General features: G+C 35.0%; 1 protein-coding gene across 1 annotated transcript in view; it reads right to left on the reverse strand.

Annotated features, from left to right (window-relative positions):
• The window catches only part of DDB1 (damage specific DNA binding protein 1), a 50,103-nt gene extending 26,386 nt beyond the window's left edge, over nucleotides 1–23,717 (reverse strand). Inside the window, exons 1-4 of the mRNA XM_063437899.1 lie at nucleotides 23,431–23,717; nucleotides 3,386–3,534; nucleotides 1,733–1,849; nucleotides 1,170–1,506 (exon numbers count right to left, since the gene is read on the reverse strand). Of these exons, the coding sequence (XP_063293969.1) occupies nucleotides 1,170–1,506; nucleotides 1,733–1,849; nucleotides 3,386–3,534; nucleotides 23,431–23,491 (664 nt within the window). The 5' untranslated portion in view covers nucleotides 23,492–23,717. The remainder of the gene's footprint in view (nucleotides 1–1,169; nucleotides 1,507–1,732; nucleotides 1,850–3,385; nucleotides 3,535–23,430) is intronic.
• Nucleotides 23,718–24,251: the final 534 nt, after the last annotated feature.

Consider the following 24,251-nt stretch of genomic DNA (forward strand, 5'->3'; position numbering starts at 1 on the left):
GGAAGTAATATCAGAAATATGAAGAAAACACAAAGCCTTCCTCGCATAATTCAAAATACATTACATACATTCAAAACATTGCAACACCATTTGAGAAAGATGCCTTGATCAACAGGACAGTGCCAAAACATTACAAACTCCAACATGGTATTTGAAACACTGCATATGTTAACACAACCTGTTAATGTAGCACTTTTATACATCATACACGCTGCAGAATATCTGGGCCCTATATAAACTCAAACAATAAAAATATCCACAGGGTTCAAAAGTTACACTCGCCATTAGCCAATGCTTAGCCGAATGCATTTCACCCCAAGATCCTCTTGGCTTTCCATGGTGAGTAACTTTTGAAGCCTGGCTAGTGTGGGGTGATGCAACCCGTATTTGACTGTTTTCTTTTACCTTACTCATCTCACTCACACTAATTCCTGTGCTCCCCTTTCCTACTTCAGATCTCATAGTTTACATAGATAAGAGGGATATATTATTATTTTTAAATGTGCTCAACATAAGAGAAGAAAAAGTGAGGGAATGTGGTGACATTCTGTCATCAAACTAGCATGGTGACCAGGGGTCATGTGATCAAGTTCATGTAGATCTTTCTTACAGGGGGATAAGCTTTACTTTGATATGGTAATTGATATGGTAATTTACAAGTCAGGAAAGAGATAACCACTCCCCCCACTATCCTCATTCCTTTCTGTTCCTTCTTGGCTGTGCTGCTGAGCAGATGTGCAGACGCCATGTGCTATCTTGGTGAACCATGTTACACTCTGTTGCTTCCTTTTCTTCCTTGGTGGATGTGATGTTGGACCTGTAGCCATTACTAGATGTGAAGGCCTAACCGTGGGTGGAAGGGGATTACTATATAGATAGATAGATAGATAGATAGATAGATAGATAGATAGATAGATAGATAGATTTAAAAGGGTTGTTGCTCCGTGGGTCTGGGCTGTGTGTTTGTGATACATTTATAGAATTGTGTTGTTGACTTCTAAATAAATATCTTTTAATGTAGACGAACCTTGTGTAATATATATATTAATTTGGTGATACACCACAGCTAGTATAAGACTTAAAATTGTAAGTCCTGATTTTACATTCATTCACATATATACATAGATTCATTCACAGTAATTGTTTGCACAAACAGAATGTGAACATACCTGCAATCACCATAGATGCTTCAGCCTCCACGTTTTCTTGTTTCCAAGGCCCTTTACTGAACTCCTTCTCCCTCAGGGAGACTTCATAGGTTTTAACATGGCGTCCTTGGGGGTCCTGATATACAAAACAGATCGTGGGAGCTTGGCAACTATACAGGAACTTAACATCAATGACATGCAGCTCCTCCAAACGGATGTTAAAGGCCTTCAGCTCTTTGTTCTCTCTCTCCAGAGGAATCACTTTGAACAGTCCATCATAAAGACGCAGCCCAATCATGCGGCAGTCTGGGTCAATAATACCAATGATGCCTGTTTCAGATGGGCGACCAATGCGATCCTAGCATATAAATTGGAGAAACACAAATATGAATATATTATAATAAACTCCCCAGTGTCCGCATCAGGAGCTATGCATTCTGATTTGATGGCTATTTTTGAGGCAGGATTTGTCAGAACTTCATTGTCAGTTCATTCTGCCGTCATAAGATTGGAAAACAAAACAAAACAAAAACCACTGCCACCTCTTTCTGTATTAGAAAAACAATGGATTGCTGGCCCAGTACCTGTACATTGCCATGTGCTCTGGTGATGATATCGATGCTGTCTCCAGTCTGTTTGTATTCCAAGATACAAGCGTTATATTTGGCTGTCAGCACAAACAGCAGGTCTTTGCTCTCTCCCTGAATGTTGAAGAAAAATGACAAATACCACTGATAACCACAAATTACCATTTCAAATTCAATAAACATCAATGAAAAAAGGAAGAGACTAATTTTAAACATTGAAGCACACAGAGTCGTAATAATGAATATTAATCGCAGCATGCCCAGTTTAGATTTAAGACATATCTGTAAAAAGTACAATAGGTGGAACATACAGCATTCAACAAGTTTTAATCCATTTAATAACACATACAACATAAGTCAACATAAAACAATCATTCAACTACCCTCAACAAAACCAAAAAAAACCTTATAAATCCCAACCTGCCTTGGAGTAAAGGCATAGAAAAAAATAAATCCGTGTTAAGTGTCTCACCTTATTAAATGCAGTGTGTCCATAAATGTAAGTTTATACTCCCTGATTAAACTGGCAAACAGACAATGGAAAAAATATTACTAATTGGCTTTTATTTTTTAGCAGAAAAACAAAATCCACCCGTGGGGACATCATATGTAGTTAAATGTAAGTAAGAAGCAGCACACACCCCTCTCCTTGCTGCCTTTTCTGGCCAGCTCCAATGCTCCCCTGGGCATCGCCTTGCTAAAGGGCTGATAAATCCCAGGCGACAGGTTGAAATTTCTAGTCACGATGGCGACCTGGGATTTGTCGACCTTTGCTGTAGTCTATAATTTCTTTCAGGGCTCTTTCCCAACTGCAATAGAAATATATATTTTTTAAAGGATTTTGCTGGGCGTTGTAGAGGAAGCGCCTCTAGTGGCTGACTGGAAGTCACACCCTAGTGGTGTGTTTATCCTTGCAATGTAAACATTGCACTTTCTACAAAACTGCAATATTTTACAGTGCAGGGTTAAAGGGACATTGTAGGCACCCAGACCATTTCAGCTCATTGAAGTGGTCTGGGTGCAAACTCCCATCACCCTTAACTATGAGCATGTAATTATTGCAGTTTTTATAAACTACAATAATTACCTGCTAGGGTTAACTCCTCCTCTAGTGGCTGTCTACCAGAGGGACTTCCGGGTGGATAGGCTACGTTTGGTCGCCTAAACGACGCTGCACGTCCTCAGGCTCGGCATGAGGACTTCCAGCATCATTGGAATAATGCTTTCCTGTGGGGAAATACTAATGCGCATTAGGTCTTCCCTGCCGGCTAACATCGGCAAGGAATGAGTGTGGGCGGAGTTGAGCTTGTGCCGAGGGTGGGGGGGAGGGAGTAATAGTGCCAGGAAAACGAGTTTGTTTTCCTGGCACTATAGTTTCCCTTTAAAAACGGCAGAGCCACTGCACCCAGGCCACTATATTTAATAATGGAGTGTGTTTTCAGGTTACATTTATGGCCACAAAGTATTCGCAACACTACGCAATTCAGACCGCATATAACAACTCATTAACAATGCCTTCAAACAGCAGCATTATTAGGAAGGAAACCCAAAACACCACCAACTGCCTTCAATGAAAACAATAAAACCCCATAACAACTAACAGCCACTACTGGCATATCGTGATGGCACGGGCAGAGAGAGAATGTTTACCTTGGGTCTAAAAAGCTCCATGACCGCAATCTTCCCATACATCCCAACTTCTTTTACAGGTCGCAGTCCCTCGGGGGTTACTACATATATTTCCAGCCGTGTGTTCTTGGCAATGAGAAGATTTAAGTCATCTTCAGATGTGAAGTGTCCTGTGGGAGGAAGTACAGTGCACAGAAAATGAACCAGGCTGCCCATATACATGTAGACATGTGTAGCAATACATACAAGATTTAAGCACTGTCTAAACAAGGTAAAATATCAACAACCAATCAAAATTGCACACACCTACCAAAACATTAAATCGTCCTTATTCAGTAAACTAACAGCCTGACAGACATATAGAAACCAGAAGAAAAAGATAAATCCAGAGAATTTCACATAAAATCAGTACAAATATGTTTAAAGGGTCACTTCACTATAGGCACCCAGACCACCTCATCTCATGGAGTTGTCTGGGTGCACTGGCCCTGCCCCTGCTAACCCTGCAGTTTCAGAGGAATACATTGATTCAATGCTTTCCTATGGCAAAGGCCTAATGAGCTTGCGTCACTCGCTGCACATGCAAATTAGGTTCCCCCTTGGCTCTGATGTTGGAGGAGAGAGCCAGCATTAGGGATTCAGGTAATTTGCTTAGAGGGCAGAGGGACACTATAGTGTAAGGAATACAGCTTTGTACACTCCAGGCACCATAACCACTACAGCACAAACGATTTTTAAACAATTTGACTTCTTACCTAGGGTTTACTAGGCGCCACTGCTGGCTGCTTCCAATACCATCACCACATGTTTGCTCCACTGTACTTTCCAAGTTTCCTATTATGTGTACATACTTTATATCGGTTCCTCAAAATGTCACTCCAAGCACCAAACCCACTACAGATCAGAAAGACAACCACCACCAATCTGCTTAGCTCTACCATAAAAACATTGCCATATCTGCTAAAACGGCAATGTTTTGCATTGCAGGGCAAAAATCAAAGGGGTACTGCACCCAGACAACTTCATTGAAAAGAAGTGATGTGGGTGCCTTTACGTTTTTCCATAGAGAAGTAGTACTAATATGCTACTAATTCAGCGCTGCGATTGCCACACCTGCAGTCAGACCCTCAATGTTTGTCTGATTGGAATCCCAGTTCCCTTTTAGTAGGTTTACCTATAGTTATATCTTTCTTATTCTGGATTATGAGCTTGATCTTATCACCTAAGCCTCTGACTAGCCCTGGTAATAACTAACCAAAAACATTCCTAGAACTTTACTGTACATACCATAAAGAAAAAGAAATTAAACGTCTCACAAATCCTCAAGGACCAATAGCATTTTAGCCAGCGCATTAAATTTTGGAATAGGATATTTTAAGACTAGGGTATTATAACAAGTAAACAGTGTTTCTCTAAGTTCTAATTTTTATTTGATTTCCCATCCCCTCTATCCGGTGATTGGACCATTTTTCTACGTTTGTCCACGTCACATGTTTGGCCCAGGACAAGCCATGCAATGCAAGTTTTTTTTTGTTTTTGTTTTTCTTAAATATACTAAACAAGGATATGCTGCTTATCAATTAATGTACAAGTGTTCCAAGTACGGTGTATTATCAAACAAGCTGCGACTGTCAGTGGTAAGGAAAAACGTTGCATACACTTTCCTCTACAACAAGCAAGTTATCAGGATCTGCTCAAAGGTCAAAACAATTCTTCAACCTGCTTTAGTAGGAAGGAATCTGGAAAACTACATTGAGAGCAAGCCTTAGAGCAAATCATGGACTGTTCTAAAGCCAAATCAAAGCAAAGATGTTTTTTAAACCAGCAGAATTTAATGGCATCTACTAGGTAACAGATCATTCACAAACCTGCTCTAAATATAGAGGTATGTTAGAATGGCACAATACAGAGCATAACCAATACAGCAAGCAGGATTAGCTTGATTACCCAGAGTGCCTTGTCACTCCCCAGTTTAATAGCAAACCGGCCAGTGTGGTATAAACGTGGCTCTTGCTGATGCAGAGGTACTGCCATCTCTTCATCTGCACAGAATTAACATTTCCACATAACTGATGTTTTTGGTGGCTCCAGTGTGCTGGGTGGGGGGGGTGGGGGGGGTGTTAATAAAACCCCTTGTTATTATGGCCATTGATCCTGACGGGTTGAAAGAGATAGTGTCACTTACAGGGGTTCTTTCAACCAAGATGGCGTGGTTCGTGGCCAGGTGGATGCGAAAAATATACTTACCCGATTCTCTCCCTTCTTATGACTGCTGTTTTCGGTCTCTTAAGCCGTTGGCAGCATCACCTACCAGGAGCCTCTTCATATTTGTACTCTTACATTTGGGCAAGAATACAAAACGAACATACATTAAACTTTAGTGGTTATGCTGCTTAAAGTGACCCATCATTATTACTCTGAATGTCCTATTTTAACTTGAAAATGTGTATGGCCACATGAAGCTTAGGTTTTATTGTTTTTATTTTTTTTAAAGGGTATTTGAAGGGTTAAAATGGCAATCTAAATGTGTTAAATCATGATATAAGTGGGGAGGCTTTTAAAATCTATACTTCTGTTGAAAAAGCATGCCAACTCTGGGGGCTATTACAGATAGGTGACAAATTCCTCTCATCTTATTCCCGGCTTACTCTCCAACAAAGTGGACATCTGGTAAGCCACATTCTTCCATGTCTATATGTACACTGTATAAAGAGCAAGCATTTAATGTCATTCTGATGTGGTATCTAACACCTGTATGATTACAGAAGGCATGTGATTTTTGCTGCGCAGCAGTGTTCGAGAGGTTGTGGCACCCATTATTATTGAAAACTCCCTAAAAACTGCATGGATTGCGTAGGGTCTTTAGATATTTCTAATTTTCAAGCCAGCAGCAACCTTTTTAAATACCAAAATAAGCTTCTAGATTGTACTTTCCTTGCCGCCTGTAGACTGATTGCAGTACTTTGACCTGTACTATAGACAGATTTAAAGGATTAACATATAGTTACAGTGGATTCAGTGACTGAGCCAGATTGTTCCACAATGTCTTGGACAATGGATCATCAAATTCTTCCTTAAAGGAACACTCCACATACCATAACAATCACAACTCACTGTTGTACTGGCACCAGGAGCGCCTTAGCAGCTTATCTGGGATGTAGTGGTTATTATGCCTGGAACCGATTTATTAAACATCTGTGAAACTGGTCTGTATTCTGTAATTATGTTACTTCCTCATATAATTTTAAACATATTACTGCTCTATATTTAGCTTACAATGACTAACTTGCATACATATAAAAAAAGCCATTAGGGCAGGGCTTGACAAATTTGCTTAGAATCTAGGAGCCAGCAAAAAAAAGTTAGGAGCCAGATTTTCCATGTCAAAAATACAATTCTTAAAGGGACACTATAGTCACCAGAACCACTACAGCTTAATGTCGTTGTTCTCATGTCTATAACCTGTCCCTCCACACTTATCAATGTAAACTTCAGTGAAAAAGGCAGTATTTACATTGTTGCCTAGTAACGCTTCTAATGAAAGTCACTCAGATGGCCTCCAGAGTGCATCCTGGGTCAGTGCTGCACAGTACGCAGCACCTACGTTTAGTGTCTCCATGCTCAGCATGGAGGCGCTGAATGTTCCCCATAGAGATGCATTCATTGAATTCATCTCTATGAGGAGATGCGGATTGGCGCAGCGCAGAGTTTTGCCACACATGTGCAATAGCCTCCCTTCCGATGGGAAAGCATTGGATTGGCTGAGATCATCAAGATTGATGATCGCAATTATGAAGGCAGGGCCAGCTGCAGCAAGGCCAGCACAGCGTGGGGGGGAGGGGGAAGGGGAGAAGGTGAGTAATAACCCCTTACCCATGTGATTGGAGGGGGACCAGTCACCTAAACACACACACACTCACTGACACACACTCAATTTCACTGCAATAATAAAACACACATTAAGGTGACCACCAAGCCTCCCTATCTGGAGCTGGAGTGGTTCGGCTTTCCTTGGGGGTCCAGTTGGGCTTCAGTCATCTCCTTGCTCTGCTCCATAGAGCACTGTTTAGTGATGTCGGGGCCAGAATTACGTCATACTCCAGCTGCCGGCATCACTGGAGGACGCACGTGGGAGCAGAACTGGGAGGTTAAAGCTCCCTTGTGCGCCTGCCTCAATCTTCCAGGAGCTTCCTCCCAGTGCGCACACCCCACACTCTCAATTAGCTGGCCAGCCAACCACTCGCAAATGCTCTCCCTTTAGCCGGCTGGCCGGCGACCGCACGCCCTTGCTCTTTATGAGCAGAAATTTCAAAATTTGAGGAACTGAAGTCAAAAGAGGATTCACCCCCACATTATAGCACCAAGAGCAGAAGTTTTCCAAATTCTAGTGTAAACTGCTTGTTATTCTATGGACAAACGCCTCGATTAGTGAAGATTTCCCCAACAAATCAATTCCTTTGTCCATAGAGTGCTAGGCATTTGACATGTTCAACGCAGGCTAAAAGATTTATGCACACGTCTAATAAACACTCTCTGATAATGTTTGTTTTGTTTTGTTGGCTGTTGAGTCTCAGGCAGGAGAGGACTGGCTAGGGATGCTTAGAAACCTCCTTTATGGCAGAGAATTGAGCAGTGAGACTGCACGGACACGATCTATACAAAAGTTATTTTGGTGCTTAGAGGTTTGGTTTTGGGACCCCAGTAGCTACTTTCCCTTTGGACATAAATGGAGTGCGTGTTGCTGAAGGAAATATAAAATGGCAGAGACCCATCAGTGTAATTATTATTATTATTATTTATAAAGCGCCAAAAAACTCTGCAGCACTGAACAATACGTTATAAATTATTTTTTTAATCATCATGCTTCCAAAGCAAGAACGGACCTATAGAGAATATTACACAAGTAATAATTACATGTTGTACATATTGCACACCTATATTACGTTGGGGTAAGATGCCAACATGCACTTACATATATGGAAATATGTATATTATATTAACTCCTGCCTGCAGTTATATATTATATTAACTCCTGCCTGCAGTTATATATTATATTAACTCCTGCCTGCAGTTATATATTATATTAACCCCTGCCTGCAGTTATATATTGAACAGATATATATTATTATTAACTCCTGCCCATCTGCAGTTCTATACTATATTAACCCCTGCCTGCAGTTATATATTGAACAGAGATATATAATATTAACCCCTGCCTATCTGTAGTTATACATTATACAGAGATATTATACTAACCCATGCCTGCCTCCAATTATACATTATATAGAGATATATTAACCCCAACCTTCCTGCCTCCAGTTATACACTATACAAAGATATTATATTAACCCCTGCCTACAGTTATACATTGTATAGATATATTAACCCCTGCCTGCCTCCAGTTATACATTATACAGAGAAATTATATTAACACCTGCCTGCCTCCAATATTATACATTGTATAGAGATATTATATTAACCCCTTCCTTCCTGCCTGCAGTTATACAATATATAGATATATTAACCCCCATCTGCCTGCAGTTATACAATATATAGATATATTAACCCCCATCTGCCTGCAGTTATACAATATATAGATATATTAACCCCTATCTGCCTGCAGTTATACATTATATAGAGATATTATATTAACCCTTACCTGCCTCTAGTCATACATTATATGGAGATATTATATTAACCCTTACCTGCCTCCAGTTATACATTATATGGAGATATTATATTAACCCTTACCTGCCTCCAGTAATACATTACATGGAGATATTATATTAACCCCTACCTGCCTCCAGTTATACATTATATAGAGATATTCTATATTAACCCCTACCTACCTGCCTCCAGTTATACATTATATAGATATTATATTAGCACCTGCCTGCCTCCAGTTATACATTATATAGAGATATATTAACCCCTACCTGCCTCCAGTTTCACATTATATAGAGATATTATATTAACCCCCACCTGCCTCCAGTTATACATTGTAGAGTTACATTAACCCCTGCCTGCATGTATACTTTATATAGAGAAATATATTATATTAACCTCTGCCTGCATGCAGTTATGCATTATATTAACCCCTGCCTGTCTCCAGTTATAAATACACACACAGCAGGGGTTAATATTATATTTATATTATAATATATATATATATATATATATATATATATTTATACAATTATATTAACCCCTTCCTGTCTGCCAGCAGTTATAATAAATATATATAGATTATTATTATTTATATAGCGCCATCAGATTCTGTATCGCTGTACAATGGGTGGACTAACAGACATGTAATTATTATCGCCATTTATATAGCGCCAACAGATTCCGTAGCGCTTTACAATATTATGAGAGGGGATTTAACTATAAATAGGACAATTACAAATAAACTTACAGGAACAATAGGTTGAAGAGGACCCTGTTCAATCGAGCTTACATTCTATAGGAGGTGGGGTGTAAAACACATTAGGACAGGAATTGTAACCAGACAACTGGACGTACAGGAACAGAGGGGTCGAGGGCCCTGCTCAATGAGCTTACATTCTAGAGGGAGTGGGGTATAGTAACACAAAGAGTAAAAGTAGGGGTACGAAGTAGGTTGTTAGAAAAGTATTCACTGAGGGCTTAGTAGGTAATTTTTGACAGTTGCAGGAGAGGAGTCATGGAGGGTGGGGGATGAAAACCTGCTAACAGTTTAATGGATATGCTTTCTTGAAGTGAGTTTTCAATGATTTTTTTGAATGAGTGGAGACTGGGTGAAATTCTTACGAAGAAGGGAAGGAAGGGAGTTCCACAGAAGAGGTGCAGCCCTGGAAAAGTCTTGGAGGGGAGCGTTAGAGGTGGGAGTACGGACAGAGGATATACGCAAGTCTTTGGCATATCTGTGCTGCCAGCAGTTATACAATATATATCTGTGCTGCCAGCAGTTATACAATATATATCTGTGCTGACAGCTCTAGGTACATTAAAGATATTACATTATATATTATATTAACCCCTGCCTGCCTGGCTCGCTGCCAGCAGTTATACCTTATATATTATTACCATTTATATAGCGCCAACAGATTCCGTAGCGCTTTGCAATATTATGAGAGGGGATTTAACTATAAATAGGACAATTACAAGAAAACTTACAGGAACAATAGGTTGAAGAGGACCCTGCTCAAACGAGCTTTTAGTCTATATAGAGATATTACATTATATTAGACCCTGTCTGCCAGCAGTTATACAACAGATATTACAATATATATTATATTAACCCCTGCCTCCTTGTCAGCTATATATATATATTTATTAACCCCTTCCTGGCTGCCAGCAGTTATACATAATATAGAGATATTACATTATATATTATATTAACCGGTCTCCTTGTCAGATAGATATATATATATATATATACACACACACACAACACACACACACATATATACATACATACCGTTTAGTGAAGATTATGTGTTTAAAACTTAACATTTAATAATTTGACTAAAAAGTCCAATAATTGGTGAAAAGGTGTAAAAACAGTACTATACAAAAACGACAAACATAAGATAGATATCGCTTGATTGGCACCTTAAGACATCCTCGTAAGAATACGGGATCTGCAAACCTTAGGTAAAAGGTGTCAGAACTCAATATCTATGGTGATTTGGTGCAATAAATAATAAAATGAACTATAATGTACAAAATGCAGAACTAGTGCAGAACTAATTCATTTTACAGTCTCACACTCAGCTTTCTCACAGCCGTGGTATCTTACTGTGTATGGAGAGTAGAGTGTACAATGATATCAAATTTGCTACAGTTACCGCTGTACTACAATAGTGCTATGTTACAGCGATTATATGCCGATCTGGCTGCCATTAAGATCTAGTGATGAGCCCACATTGAGTGGAAATATTGATGATATCGCTTTGTATCCCCATGCTTGCCTTATGTACTATGCGTAATCCCAAAAACTATCCTTCATGTCAGCAATAATATGGGGTAAATAACAGGATTAGCCACACTGTGGTTGTATAGGGTTAACACGGGTATCACTAGATAAGCTGATCCATATATGGTTTCAAGCCGAAAAAAATAAATCAACGTAAATTCCTGTCAATGATAAGGTCTGCAACAGTGCTTAATGACAATAACAACAGTGGAACCTGCTACAATGTTAAATACAAAATAGCAAGCATAAACTCTGAGTATATTCATCACAACGGAACAAATGATATGGTAAAAATAACATTCATTGACTATCGCAGTTTTTAGGTACGGTGACTCCGGAGAATAAGTGGGTACAGGGCAGGAGGAATATATAGGTACAAACTATCTCTCCCTACCGTGACTTCAAGGACACCCCTAATCCAAACAAAAAACTCGCCCTGCACTGACCGCTATCCAAAGCCTCCCCCCAATTATACAGAAGAAAGGCAATGTACTAAATGAAAAACGTTCATTGCTATTATAAATTATTGGATGACGTTAAAGGGACACTATAGTCACCTGAACAACTTTAGCTTAATGAAGCAGTTTTGGTGTATAGAACATGCCCCTGCAGCCTCACTGCTCAATCCTCTGCCATTAAGGAGTTAAATCCCTTTGTTTATGAACCCTAGTCACACCTCCCTGCATGTGACTTGCACAGCCTTCCATAAACATTTCCTGTAAAGAGAGCCCTATTTAGGCTTTCTTTATTGCAAGTTCTGTTTAATTAAGATTTCCTTATCCCCTGCTATGTTAATAGCTTCCTAGACCCTGCAAGAGCCTCCTGTATGTGATTAAAGTTCAATTTAGAGATTGAGATACAATTATTTAAGGTAAATTACATCTGTTTGAAAGTGAAAGCAGTTTTTTTTTTTTTTTTTAAAGTAGGCTCTGTCAATCATAGCCAGGGGAGGTGTGGCTAGGGCTGCATAAACATAAACAAAGTGATTTAACCCCTTCACGACGGGTGACGGACGAGGTCCGTCATCCTGGGGATGCCCTTAACGACGGGTGACGGACCTCGTCCGTCACGCGGTAAAATTTACCCCAGATCGCCGCAATCGCGGCGATCGTGGGGTTAATGGTGCTCCGGTCTGCCTCTGCATTAGAGGCAGACCGGGAGCACCGGATCGGGCTGTCAGAGTACATGTGCCCGCTCTGACAGCATGCCAGAGCGGGCACATGTGCTCTCTATACTCACCTCCGCCTCCCTGCACTTCCGGGTTCAGTGTGAAGTGCAGGGAGACGGATCTGCAGTGATCCTGCCCCCTGGTGTTAAAAAAAAAAGTTAAATTAAAATCCCACCCCCCCTTTACCCATATTAATAAAAAATTAACCCCTTCCCTGCCAATTGATCACTGACTACAGTGATCAATTGGCAGGGATTACATTTTAATATGATCTGATTTTTTTTTTAACCCCTGAGGGTTAATTCTTTTTTTTTTTTTAACCCTCAGGGGTTAAATTTATTTTATTAATTAATTTAAATATTTTAAAATGATAAATTTAGCTAGCTGGGGAGGGTGGAAGTTAGTGGGGAATTGGGGGATTTAGTGTTAGGCTAACTAGGGGTTAACGTTAAAAAAAGTTTTAAAATAAGCTTTAAAAAGTTAAAAAATTAAGTAAAAAAAAGTTTTAATAACGTTTAAGTAAAAAATAAAAAAAAAATAAACCCTTTACCCAGTCCAAATAAAAATTAACCCCTTGCCTGCCAGTCTATCACTGCCTACAGTGATCAAAATACAGATCACAGTATTATACTGTGATCTAATTTTTTTTTAACCCCTGACGATTAACTTTTATTTATTTTTTAACCCTCAGGGGTTAAATTAATTTAATTAACTAATTTAAATATTGTATAATTAAATATTTTGCTAGCTGGGGTGGGTGGGAGTTATGGGAAAATGGGGAATTTACTGTTAGTGCTGCTTACTGCTAGTTAGGGGTTAACGGTAAAAGAAAAAGCTTAGAAAAATGTTAAATCTGTAAAAAAAGTTTTACGAAAGTTTAGGAAACTTTAAAAAAATGAATAAGCAAAACAAAAGTTTAAAAAATAGTTTTAAAAAGTAAAAAAAGTTTTAAAAAGTAAAAAAATACATTTAATAACGCTCATTACCACTACACCTGGTACAAGCTAGCGGAAAAATGATCCCACGCTAAGGTTCAAAATATGCCTTTTGAAATACCCTGGGATGTCTTCTTTAAGAAATGGTATGGCTTTATGGGGTATTTGGATTATATAGCCTGGTAAAATACTCTAAAATGGGACATGGGCACAGCGTAAAAATTTAAAGTTTGAAAAAAATGGAATGGCTGTGTCCCAAATGTGCCCCTCCGATGTCCACATATACCTGGCAAAGGTACATACGGGGGTATTTTTGTACTCAGCCGACATAGCTGAGCAACATATAAAGTATTATAGAGTGGTGGTACACATAAGGTTTGCAAAATATACTGTGCAAACTCACTTTGTGTGTCAAAAAGGCAGAAAAAACGCTTATTACCACTACACCTGGTACAAGCTAGCGGAAAAATTATCCCACGCTAAGGTTCAAAATATGCCTTTTGAAATACCCTGGGGTGTCTACTTTAAGAAATGGTAGGCCTTTGTGGGGTAGTTTGAATTTAAAACTTACGAAGATGCTTGGAAATTGCACATAGGTCCAGCGTCAAAATTCAAAGTTCTGTAAAAACTGATATGGCTTGGTCTCCAATATGCCACTGTAGCTTCACAAAATAGTGCCAAAGACATTCATTGGGGATGTCTTTTTACTCAGAAGACTTAGCTGAGCATAATTTGAAGGTTTTGAACTTAGTGGCACATATGAAATATACAAAATGCCCAGCAAAAATGCAATCCGTATGTCAAAAAATGCACAAAATTATTTTTTACCACATACTTTGGCATATATTGGTGAATAAATGGGGGCATGCTAAGGCACAATATGCACCTTATGATATACCCTGGAGTGTCTACTTTTACAAATGGTAGGCCTTTGTGGTTTTTTTTTTTGAACAGTCAAACTGTTATAATACCCCAAATGGAAGCATAGGCTCATTAAATCCGTCTCTCAAAATTCAACTGTGAATACTGAAAAGGACAGGTCTCCTGTATGGCACTGTAGCTTCACGAAATAGTGCCATAGACATACAATGGGGGTGTCCTTTTACTCAGAAGACTTAGCTGAGCATAATTTGGGGGGTTTGAACTTAGTGGCACATATGAAATATACAAAATGCCCAGCAAAAATGCAATCCGTATGTAAAAAATGCACAAAATTATTTTTTACCACATACTTTGGCATGTAATGGTAAAAAAATGGGGGCATGTTAAGGCACAATATGCACCTTATGAGATACCCTGGAGTGTCTACATTTACAAATGGTAGGCCTTTGTGGGGGGTTTTGAACAGTCAAACTGTTATAATACCCCAAATGGAAGCATAGGCTCATTAAATCCGTCTCTCAAAATTCTACTGTGAATACTGAAAAGGACAGGTCTCCTGTATGGCACTGTAGCTTCACGAAATAGTGCCATAGACATACAATGGGGGTGTCCTTTTACTCAGAAGACTTAGCTGAGCATAATTTGGGGGGTTTGAACTTAGTGGCACATATGAAATATACAAAATGCCCAGCAAAAATGCAATCCGTATGTAAAAAATGCACACAATTATTTTTTACCACATACTTTGGCATGTAATGGTAAAAAAATGGGGGCATGTTAAGGCACAATATGCACCTTATGAGATACCCTGGAGTGTCTACTTTTACAAATGGTAGGCCTTTGTGGGGGTTTTTGAACAGTCAAACTGTTATAATACCCCAAATGGAAGCATAGGCTCATTATATCCGTCTCTCAAAATTCTACTGTGAATACTGAAAAGGACAGGTCTCCTATATGGCACTGTAGCTTCACAAAATAGTGCCAAAGACATACAATGGGGGTACCGTTGTACTCAGCAGAAGTAACTGAACACATAATAAAACTTTGTACAGGAATAGCACACAACAACTTTACAAAATACACATGAGAAGTTCTTTGTTATACGTTTGTGTGCGAAAACCCCCCAAAAACACAATTTTACTCCAATATTTAGCAGAGGTTGGCGGTAAAATGGCTACGTAGAAAGTGTCAAAACAACCTTAGGTAAATAGCCTGTGATGTCTACTTTATATAAATATATACTTTTGTGTGGCAATTTTGTTTTATTTTATGGCTATTAGGCTTACAAGACAAACATACCAAATTCTAAAATCGCTCCATATTAAAATTTTATTTTACTCCTTGTGCTTTGTGACCTGTAACTACCAAAAAAAACTGAAAATCCCAGACACATTATATATTCTGTAAATCAGAACAAATAAATGAATTTATTTTTAATTACTTTCCTTAACCTGCACTAATTATGCACACATTATGATTGCAAAAACTGTAAAAAAAAAACAATATTTTTCATTTTTTTTGCATTTTTCTGTATTTTTTTTATAATAAGTAAGCATTTATATATTTATATGTTATATCAAATTAAAGCCCTTTCTGTCCTTTAAAAAACAGTATATAATATGTGTCGGTGCAATAAATGAGAGAGATGCAAATTGCAGTTGAACGCAAACAGCAAGAAAATGCAAAAATTGCTTGTGTCATTAAGCGTAAGTCAAGCTTCTGAAGCTCTGTCCTTAAGGGGTTAAAGGACCACTCTAGTGCCAGGAAAACACTCGTTTTCCTGGCACTAGAGTGCCCTGAGGGTGCCCCCACCCTCAGGGACCCCCTCCCGCCCGGCTCTGGAAAGGGGTAAGGGGTTAAAACTTACCTTTTTCCAGCGGTGGGCGGAGAGCTCTCCTCCTCCGATCCTCCTCTTCTCCTCCCTGTCGGCTGAATGCGCACGCGCGGCAAGAGCTGCCGCGCATTCAGCCGGTCACATAGGAAAGCATTCATAATGCTTTCCTATGGACGCTTGCGTGCTCTCACTGTGAAAATCACAGTGAGAATCACGCAAGCGCCTCTAGCGGCTGTCAGTGAGACAGCCACTAGAGGATTAGGGGGAAGGCTTAACCCATTCACAAACATAGCAGTTTCTCTGAAACTGCTATGTTTATGAAAAAATGGGTTGACCCTAGAAGGACCTGGCACCCAGACCACTTCATTAAGCTGAAGTGGTCTGGGTGCCTAGAGTGGTCCTTTAACTCCTAAATGACAGTGAATTGAGCAGTGAAATTGCAAGGCAATGATCTATACACTAAAACTGCTTTATTTAGCTAAAGTAATTTAGGTGACTATAGTGTTCCTTTAAATACTGAAAATGAATGGTATATTATATGTGACATTAGGATGAGATATCCAATTTGATAGGCAATATTCACATAAAATAGCTGGCTGGTAATGTCAAGGAGTGTATCATACAAGGATGTGTTGGTATGTAAACGCACTATTTATGACTATTAAAAGTCAGCTATACAAACTATTATGATATATTATGTTGGTGAATCAATTGAATACAGTAAGAATAAGATCAAAAGAGAAATAATACCAATACAGATAACGGCATGCGATCGTTAAATTGTATAATGTACTGGGTGTGTGTGTACACATATACACACACACTCTATATATATATATATATATATATATATATATATATATATATATATATATAGTAACGGATCTCCAGTACTCCGACCGAGTACCTCCGTTTGACGGATGCCCCTAGTGCTTCCCGAGGACTCCAAGCACTCCACCAGATACCATAACCACTGCAGACCGCACGAACCGCCACAGCTTGGTTGGGGTCTCGCCGTCTCCTACCCACCCTGGACCCAAGACCAGGGTCCAGCTCCCAGTGGGTAGACCTCTCTTAAATCCAGAGAGCAGGAACAAGCTCTTAGCAGAGCTTAGTGATTATACCATGGGGAGTATAGTGATTATAGCAATCCCCAGAGTGTAGTTTTCCAATCCCCCAAACATGAGCCGAAACGTCATGACGGTGGTGCAGGATGATCTGTTTTAATGAGCACAAAGTCATTTCTTTTATACACATTTTCAGGCCAGAGGCACACCTCCTGGACCTGGTGGTAAAGAGGACAAAAGGGACACAAGCCAATGGGAACAATAATTAACACAGTAACACTCCCACATACACTTTAAAATCCCTCCCCTCTATCCTGGAGATAATTGGCTTAAGTGGCTGTGGTAAACTCAATTATCTCCATGTACAGAAAATATTCCCAAGTTAAAACTGTAACAAAAACACATAACTTATGTTTCACAGAACTGAACATTTCCCCAGATAGCTTGGATCTGAGCGCCCAATATATCCGAACAGCGCTCAGATCGCACAAACAGTCAAATCGCCATGGGATTCAAGTGTCTATGGAGGTCTCTTTTGACCGACCGCAGCATGGCTTTCCTGCCCAAAACAGTTCCACAGAATTTGGCTGTGCGGCCGGTCTATTTCCTATGTTAAAGTCAGTTCAAATAGACGAACGGCAACCGTTCGTGCAAATGTCAATGTTAAAAGTGGCGTTTGAATTGTCGAAGTTCAGAGAAGGTAAAGTTCAGCTGTGTTCGTACACTCACATGTCCGTTTAGAGTTCCATGAACTCGACGACCAAACACCGCTGAATGCGTTTGACTAAACAAGATAGCCGCCACCACGTGTTTGACTATACAAACGGCGACCACTCAGCCGTTCGTCAATCAGCTGCGGTTAACCGCAGCTCCTGGGAGGTAAATGAGGGAAACTCCACTTGTGTGTGGTCCGGCTGTTCGTTAGTTTGTTCGTATAAATGAACACCATAGGCACAATGCATTCGGCTGTCCCATAGACTGAACTGGGCGAAAAAGACACAAACAAAAGCCCTTTCTCCAGTCTGTATACCAGTCTAATATATGGGCCATAGTCCTGGGGCAAGAGGCTGGCAAGCAAGCCCCTCCAAACACCAGTGACGAAGGTGCTTTCGTCACATATACCCACACACCCACACCCACCACCCCCAAAAGAGTTGAATTATGAGGCAAAAATGTGGTTCTTTGCTGAGCTCATGTGCATTCACCTACCCAAAATCCCTTGCAGTAGTGAGAGCACTGTTAAAGTAAGATTTCTGTGGGAAAAGCAAGTCTTATGGCTTGACTGGTGTGTGTATTTGTGTTAGCAATTAGCAATGTATTAAAAGGACACTATAGCTTAATGTAGTTGTTCTGGTGAGTATAATGGCTCCCTTCACGCATTTTCATGTAAACACTGCCTTTTCAGAGAAAAGGCAGTGTTCACATTGCCCCTAGGGATTATATTGTACATTATATCGATATATTATTATTACATAATATTGTATATATTATATGTCTGGGTATATTATATTGTATACATTCTACCTCTGGGCACACGATATATTATATTATTATTACATAATATTGTATATATTATATGTCAGGGTATATTACATTATATATTATATTGTACATTATATCGATATATTATATTATTATTACATAATATTGTACATATTATATGTCTGGGTATATTATATTATATTGTATACATTCTACCTCTGGGCACACGATATATTATATTATTATTACATAATATTGTATATATTATATGTCTGGGTATATTACATTATATATTATATTGTACATTATATCGATATATTATATTATTATTACATAATATTGTATATATTATATGTCAGGGTATATTACATTATATATTATATTGTACATTATATCGATATATTATATTATTATTACATAATATTATACATATTATATGTCTGGGTATATTACATTATATTGTATACATTCTACCTCTGGGCACACGATATATTATAATATTATAACATAATATTGTATATATTATATGTCTGGGTATATTACATTATATTGTACATTATATCGATATATTATTATTACATAATATTGTATATATTATATGTCTGAGTATATTATATTGTATACATTCTATCTCTGGGCACACAATATATTATATTATTATTACATAATATTGTATATATTATATGTCTGGGTATATTACATTATATATTATATTGTACATTATATCGATATTTTATATTATTATTACATAATATTGTACATATTATATGTCTGGGTATATTATATTATATTGTATACATTCTACCTCTGGGCACACGATATGTTATATTATTATTATTACATAATATTGTATATATTATATGTCTGGGTATATTACATTATATATTATTATTGTACATTATATTGATATATTATATTATTATTACATAATATTGTATATATTATATGTCAGGGTATATTACATTATATATTATATTGTACATTATATCGATATATTATATTATTATTACATAATATTGTACATATTATATGTCTGGGTATATTATATTATATTGTATACATTCTACCTCTGGGCACACGATTTATTATAATATTATAACATAATATTGTAATTATATGTCTGGGTATATTACATTATATATTATATTGTACATTATATCAATATATTATTATTACATAATATTGTATATATTATATGTCTGGGTATATTATATTATATATAATATTGTACATTATATCGATATATTATTATTACATAATATTGTATATATTATATGTCTGGGTATATTATATTATATTACATTATATATTATATTGTACATTATATTGATATATTATATTATTATTACATAATATTGTATATATTATATGTCAGGGTATATTACATTATATATTATATTGTACATTATATCGATATATTATATTATTATTACATAATATTGTACATATTATATGTCTGGGTATATTATATTATATTGTATACATTCTCTCTCTGGGCACATGATATATTATATTATTATATGATATTGTATATATTATATATCTGGGTATATTATATTATATATTATATTGTACATTATATCGATATATTATTATTACATAATATTGTATGTTATATTGTACATTATATCGATATATTATATTGTACATTATATTATATCGATATATTGTACATTATATTATATCGATATATTGTACATTATATTATATCGATATATTGTACATTATATTATATTGATATATTATATTATTATATTGTACATTATATTATATCGATATATTATATTATTATATTGTACATTATATTATATCGATATATTATATTATTATATTGTACATTATATTATATCGATATATTATATTATTATATTGTACATTATATCGATATATTATATTATATTGTACATTATATCGATATATTATATTATTATATTGTACATTATATCGATATATTATATTATATTGTACATTATATCGATATATTATATTATTATTATATTGTACATTATATGATATCGATATATTATTATTATATTGCACATAATATGATATCGATATATTATATTATTATTATATTGTACATTATATGATATCGATATATTATATTATTATTATATTGTACATTATATGATATCGATATATTATATTATTATTATATTGTACATTATATGATATCGATATATTATATTATTATTATATTGTACATTATATGATATCGATATATTATATTATTATTATATTGTACATTATATGATATCGATACATTATATTATTATTATATTGTACATTATATTATATCGATATATTATATTATTATTATATTGTACATTATATTATATCGATATATATTATTATTAGATTGTACATTATATTATATCGATATATTTTATTATTATATTGTACATTATATTATATCGATATATTATTATTAGATTGTACATTATATTATATCGATATATTATTATTAGATTGTACATTATATTATATCGATATATTATATTATTATATTGTACATTATATTATATCGATATATTATATTATTATTATATTGTACATTATATTATATCGATATATATTATTATTATATTGTACATTATATTATATCGATATATTTTATTATTATATTGTACATTATATTATATCGATATATTATTATTAGATTGTACATTATATTATATCGATATATTATTATTATATTGCACATTATATTATATCGATATATTTTATTATTATATTGCACATTATATTATATCGATATATTATATTATTATATTGTACATTATATCGATATATTATTATATTGTACATTATATCGATATATTATTATATTGTACATTATATTATATCGATATATTATTATTATATTGTACATTATATTATATCGATATATTATTATTATATTGTACATTATATTATATCGATATATTATTATTATATTGTACATTATATTATATCGATATATTATTATTATATTGTACATTATATTATATCGATATATTATTATTATATTGTACATTATATTATATCGATATATTATATTATTATTATATTGTACATTATATTATATCGATATATTATATTATTATATTGTACATTATATTATATCGATATATTATTATATTGTACATTATATTATATCGATATATTATATTATTATTATATTGTACATTATATTATATCGATATATTATATTATTATTATATTGTACATTATATTATATCGATATATTATATTATTATATTGTACATTATATTATATCGATATATTATATTATTATTATATTGTACATTATATTATATCGATATATTATATTATTATATTGTACATTATATTATATCGATATATTATTATTAGATTGTACATTATATTATATCGATATATTATTATTAGATTGTACATTATATTATATCGATATATTATTATTATATTGTACATTATATTATATCGATATATTATATTATTATATTGTACATTATATTATATCGATATATTATATTATTATTATATTGTACATTATATTATATCGATATATATTATTATTATATTGTACATTATATTATATCGATATATTTTATTATTATATTGTACATTATATTATATCGATATATTATTATTAGATTGTACATTATATTATATCGATATATTATTATTATATTGCACATTATATCGATATATTTTATTATTATATTGCACATTATATTATATCGATATATTATATTATTATATTGTACATTATATCGATATATTATATTATTATATTGTACATTATATCGATATATTATTATATTGTACATTATATTATATCGATATATTATTATATTGTACATTATATTATATCGATATATTATTATTATATTGTACATTATATTATATCGATATATTATTATTATATTGTACATTATATTATATCGATATATTATTATTATATTGTACATTATATTATATCGATATATTATTATTATATTGTACATTATATTATATCGATATATTATATTATTATTATATTGTACATTATATTATATCGATATATTATATTATTATATTGTACATTATATTATATCGATATATTATTATTATATTGTACATTATATTATATCGATATATTATATTATATTGTACATTATATTATATCGATATATTATTATTATATTGTACATTATATTATATCGATATATTATATTATTATTATATTGTACATTATATTATATCGATATATTATATTATTATATTGTACATTATATTATATCGATATATTATATTATTATTATATTGTACATTATATTATATCGATATATTATATTATTATATTGTACATTATATTATATCGATATATTATATTATTATATTGTACATTATATTATATCGATATATTATTATTATTATTATATTGTACATTATATTATATCGATATATTATATTATTATTATATTGTACATTATATTATATCGATATATTATATTATTATATTGTACATTATATTATATCGATATATTATATTATTATTATATTGTACATTATATTATATCGATATATTATATTATTATATTGTACATTATATTATATCGATATATTATATTATTATTATATTGTACATTATATTATATCGATATATTATATTATTATATTGTACATTATATTATATCGATATATTATATTATTATTATTATTATATTAAATCGATATATTTCAGGATATTCTGTTCTCTATCGCTGGGCCGGCCATGTCGCGATAGTTGTGGTACCTGTCACGCAGGCATTGACGGCGGTGGGTTTCTGAGCGGTCACTACGTAGTTATAGGACATCGTGCCGCTCGCCGAGCTCCCTGTCGCGATAATCCGGAGAGCGACAGGCGCGAAACCAGACAGCAACAGGCCGAGTACCAGGGACCGGAAATACGGGAACCAGCGAGACGGGAAGCGAGCGGACAGAGCGTCTCCGAAACCAGCGAGAGGGATAACCGAGGGCCAGAGCGGTTACATAAACCATAGAGAGGAATAACCGAGGGCCAGAGCGGTTACAGAAACCATAGAGAGGGATAACCGAGGGCCAGAGCGGTTACAAAAACCATAGAGAGTCGGAGGGAGAGAGGAATAGGGCGAAACTGCGTGGGGAGGGTAGTTCAGTCCCAGCACGCTGGACTACAAATCCCGAGATTCCATGCGTGAAGCCCTGAGTGACAGACCCTGTGAAGGTATTCAGTAAACGGCAGACACCTTGTTACAGTGATCGTTAACCCCTTAATGACTGAGCCAAATGTAACACCTTGTTACAGTGATCGTTAACCCCTTAATGACTGAGCCAAGTGTACACCTTATTACAGTGATCGTTAACCCCTTAATGACTGAGCCAAATGTAACACCTTGTTACAGTGATCGTTAACCCCTTAATGACTGAGCCAAGTGTACACCTTGTTACAGTGATCGTTAACCCCTTAATGACTGAGCCAAGTGTACACCTTGTTACAGTGATCGTTAACCCCTTAATGACTGAGCCAAGTGTACACCTTGTTACAGTGATCGTTAACCCCTTAATGACTGAGCCAAGTGTACACCTTATTACAGT

The sequence above is a fragment of the Pelobates fuscus genome, chromosome 12 (genome assembly GCF_036172605.1).
Source record: "Pelobates fuscus isolate aPelFus1 chromosome 12, aPelFus1.pri, whole genome shotgun sequence".
NCBI lineage: Eukaryota > Metazoa > Chordata > Amphibia > Anura > Pelobatidae > Pelobates > Pelobates fuscus.